The 3,132-nt window shown below is 41.9% G+C and overlaps 1 protein-coding gene across 1 annotated transcript; it reads left to right on the top strand.

Annotated features, from left to right (window-relative positions):
• The first annotated feature begins 223 nt into the window (after positions 1-223).
• On the top strand, positions 224-3,132 carry ved (ventrally expressed dharma/bozozok antagonist). Its single transcript, XM_074690852.1, has 3 exons — positions 224-865; positions 1,748-2,016; positions 2,665-3,132. The coding sequence occupies exons 1-3, from the start codon at positions 628-630 to the stop codon at positions 3,013-3,015; spliced, it is 858 nt and encodes a 285-aa protein (XP_074546953.1). The 5' UTR covers positions 224-627; the 3' UTR covers positions 3,016-3,132.

Genomic DNA, 3,132 nt, shown 5'->3' with positions numbered 1-3,132 from the left:
GAGAAATATTTCTTCTTTTAGGATCCAGACTTAAGAGTCAGAATAAAACAAGCAATGATTAAGGCCTAACCTCCATCTGAAGAGATCTTAATCAATTTTTTTCCACAATATTTCAGATGACTGAGGCGCTCAAAACCACTCAGTTTGGGGGGGATAAAAGCTGGTCTAATTTGAAATCTGATCACTTATTTCTTTTGGGTAAAAGTTTTGATGAGGATGGTACTCCTCCATCTTCAGAGATCTCCTCATATCCCAATCCTGTTTTTACTGGTTGGACGCTTTCTGGGAGAAGATGCAGACGGAGGAGTGTCTATTATCTTCTCTTTGGAGGCAGGAAGGAGGTGGGGGGGGTCTAAGGGGGGGTCCATCCAGACTGGCTGGAGCCTGCCTGTAACAGCCTCTCTGAGCCTCTGAAAGAGACGTCTTAATGACTCTGGTTGTGAAAACGTAAAGGAGGGGAGGATGTAAGCTTTGATCTGACCCAGGGAACCCCCCTTTAAAAACAGACCGCCTGTGCGTTGGGGGAACAGTCAGGACTTCCCCAGCACCAGGACCACACCAGCAGAAACCTCAGCCTGCAGAGTGGACTCAACTTTTAAAGGATTAACTCTGATACTCCCAGCAGCCATGAGAGGACACTTCTCCATTGAGTGGATGGCCCAGAGCAGCCAGTCTGCAGGGACAGAGACCCAAGGCTCAGGATCAGGATCTGGACCTGTAACCTGTGGGACACACGCAGAGAGTTTGCCTGGTTTCTACTGCCGGCAGAGGTCTGAAGTTTTACCTGAGCATGAGGAGAACAGAGAGCATCAGGAGGAATCCAGTCTGCAGCACCAAAACTCAAACACACAGAATAATAATCCAGGTGAGTTCAAATAAAAGTCGCTATGTGTCACCAGCATCGAGGCCTCATCAAAGCACAATCTGAAACTGCTGCGACTGAGAGGATGTTTAAAAGTCTCCTTAAACTAATGATAGCTTTATTATCATCTCTTTTATGAACACCCCACAGGAGAAGTGAACAGTGTGTTTTTTATCTAACTACAGAAATAAAGCTGCTCTGAATGAGGGGAACTTTAGGCACCTGAGCTCTCCCACATGAAGCCTGTACTTTGTTGAATGGACAGTTGCAGCGCTGTGGATATGATTTCTTTACCGCTCTTGTCACAGTTGCACATAGGAGCAGGAAATTTACTAAAAACTATTCTCATGATCATTTTTATCTGCTCAAACCTGGAGCACTGGGTTAAAACTTCTTGTATAAAGTTATTTTGGGTTTATAAATGTAAAAAATTGACCCATTCCAGTTCCCCAGTTGTACCCTAGCCTAACTGTTACATATTGGCTTTCCCTAAATGCTCCTGTTTTATTTCACAACAACTAGGTGATGGACTAAGGTTGATCACTTTTTTTCACTATGTAGATGGTAAAAACGAAAAGTTAAGTTCTAGTATCACTAATTAAATGTAATTTATGAGAGGATATTAAAGAGCTTATATATCAGGAAATATTACACAACGTCTTTCTACTCCAATATTTATTCAGAAAGGCAACTTTATCTTGTTGTTAACATTTGCTGTGGAAAGATTAAGTTTTCTCCTCAAAGGAAAAAAGTTGCTTTTAAATTTGAGCATTCAGGTAGAATAAGCACTTTCATCTGGATTTAAGTACCTAAAATAGTTCATCCTGGCTTTCTGTCTTTAAACCTATTGATTAAATCTTGTTTCTTCTTTGTTGGTGTTTACAGCATCTGAGGCTGGTTTCAGCAGCGGAACAGAAGAAGAGACCTCGGGTTACGAGAGTGAAGGAGGTCAGTCAGTCTCCCCCTCTGCAGACTGCACCTCCTCCTCCCCCACCTCCTCCTGCCCGACATCGCCCCCTTCAGGCAGGAGGCCTCGGACAGCTTTCACAGCAGAGCAGATTAGCAGCATGGAGCGAGCGTTCAAGAGGAACGCTTACCTGGGAACACAAGACAAGGCCGAGCTGTGCAAGAAGCTCAATCTATCGGACAAACAGGTAATCATCGACTGATCAACCAACCAAGCTGTTATCAATGTTGTCGAGTTTCAAAGGAAGTATTTTAAAGGAAAAAATTAAAATGATGGTTAAACAAAACTTTAGTTACATTTTTTCTCAATTGCCATATTTTTTCAATATTTTAGTTCTCACTGATTCACTTTTTTATGATCATGGACTTGCGTTAACTTAAAAAAAAAGAAATGTATAATTACAACTTTGTACGTTTTTTGTTCGTTGTATTTTTGCAAATATATTCTTTTAACTTTCTTATTTTGCTTTTATTTTATTTTTGTTTTATCAAAGCCTGATAAACTTTTTCTTGGTTTCAACCTTTTTTGAACATTTTTTTTTTTAATTAAAGCTTTTTCATCTTCTTTTTTAATTTCTTTTTTCTTTAACAGTAACTTGTTTTTCCTTTTTTTCTTGTTTTTTTTCCCCAGTATTTTATTGGCAGATTTGGGCTTCCATACATTAGATTTTTATTTCACTTTCTTTAGATTTCTTTCTTTTCTTTTTTTTTTTTTAAAGCAACTTTTATGTGTTCAAGAAAACATCTTATCCCCAATATCAGACATGAAAGAGTTGTTTTTAGTGTTTTAAGTGGAAACCTGTTCCTCACCAGACATCACCTTTCCTTCTCCACAGATCAGAAACTGGTTCCAGAACAGGCGGATGAAGCTGAAACGTACGGTGCAGGACGCCCTCGCTCACGCCTGTCAGGCTAACGTGGCCTCTCAGTTGATGCATTACCCCGAGCTGCAGGCGTACAGACCAGGTCCATACACGAGGTATCATTCTGCAGCAGGAGGTCAGGAGGGCCCAGCTGCAGCTTCGTACGTCCACCCTCACAGCCTGCAGTACGGCCCATCTCTGCCCAGCGTCCCCTCTCTGCCTCTGGACTCATTTTATCAGTACAGCAGCCTTCCAGGGGTCATGCTGCCTCCGTCTGCCTCTCCTCTCATGGCCTCTTACACCACTTATCCTCAGTACTACTGAAACAGAACTCCAACCTCTCAGTGTGCGGGGACTTACCCCTCCTAAATCCTCCTAAATCCTGCTCATCTTCTTCTCTCAGGGTGGCTGTTGAAGGACAGAAATACTTGAAAAGACTCA

The sequence above is a fragment of the Halichoeres trimaculatus genome, unplaced genomic scaffold (assembly GCF_033239565.1).
Source record: "Halichoeres trimaculatus isolate MK-OKI-2021-1 unplaced genomic scaffold, fHalTri1.1 fHalTri1_scaffold_16, whole genome shotgun sequence".
Classification (NCBI taxonomy): domain Eukaryota; kingdom Metazoa; phylum Chordata; class Actinopteri; order Labriformes; family Labridae; genus Halichoeres; species Halichoeres trimaculatus.
Note: the sequence above shows the minus strand (reverse complement) of the source record. Positions and strands in the feature narration are given on the sequence as shown.

Excerpts from the sequence above, each read along its gene's own strand:
- ved (XM_074690852.1), top strand. The coding sequence starts at position 628 with ATGAGAGGACACTTCTCCATTGAGTGGATGGCCCAGAGCAGCCAGTCT. Across the intron at positions 866-1,747 it reads CACACAGAATAATAATCCAG|CATCTGAGGCTGGTTTCAGC; the intron begins GTGAGTTCAAAT and ends TGGTGTTTACAG. Across the intron at positions 2,017-2,664 it reads TCAATCTATCGGACAAACAG|ATCAGAAACTGGTTCCAGAA; the intron begins GTAATCATCGAC and ends CCTTCTCCACAG.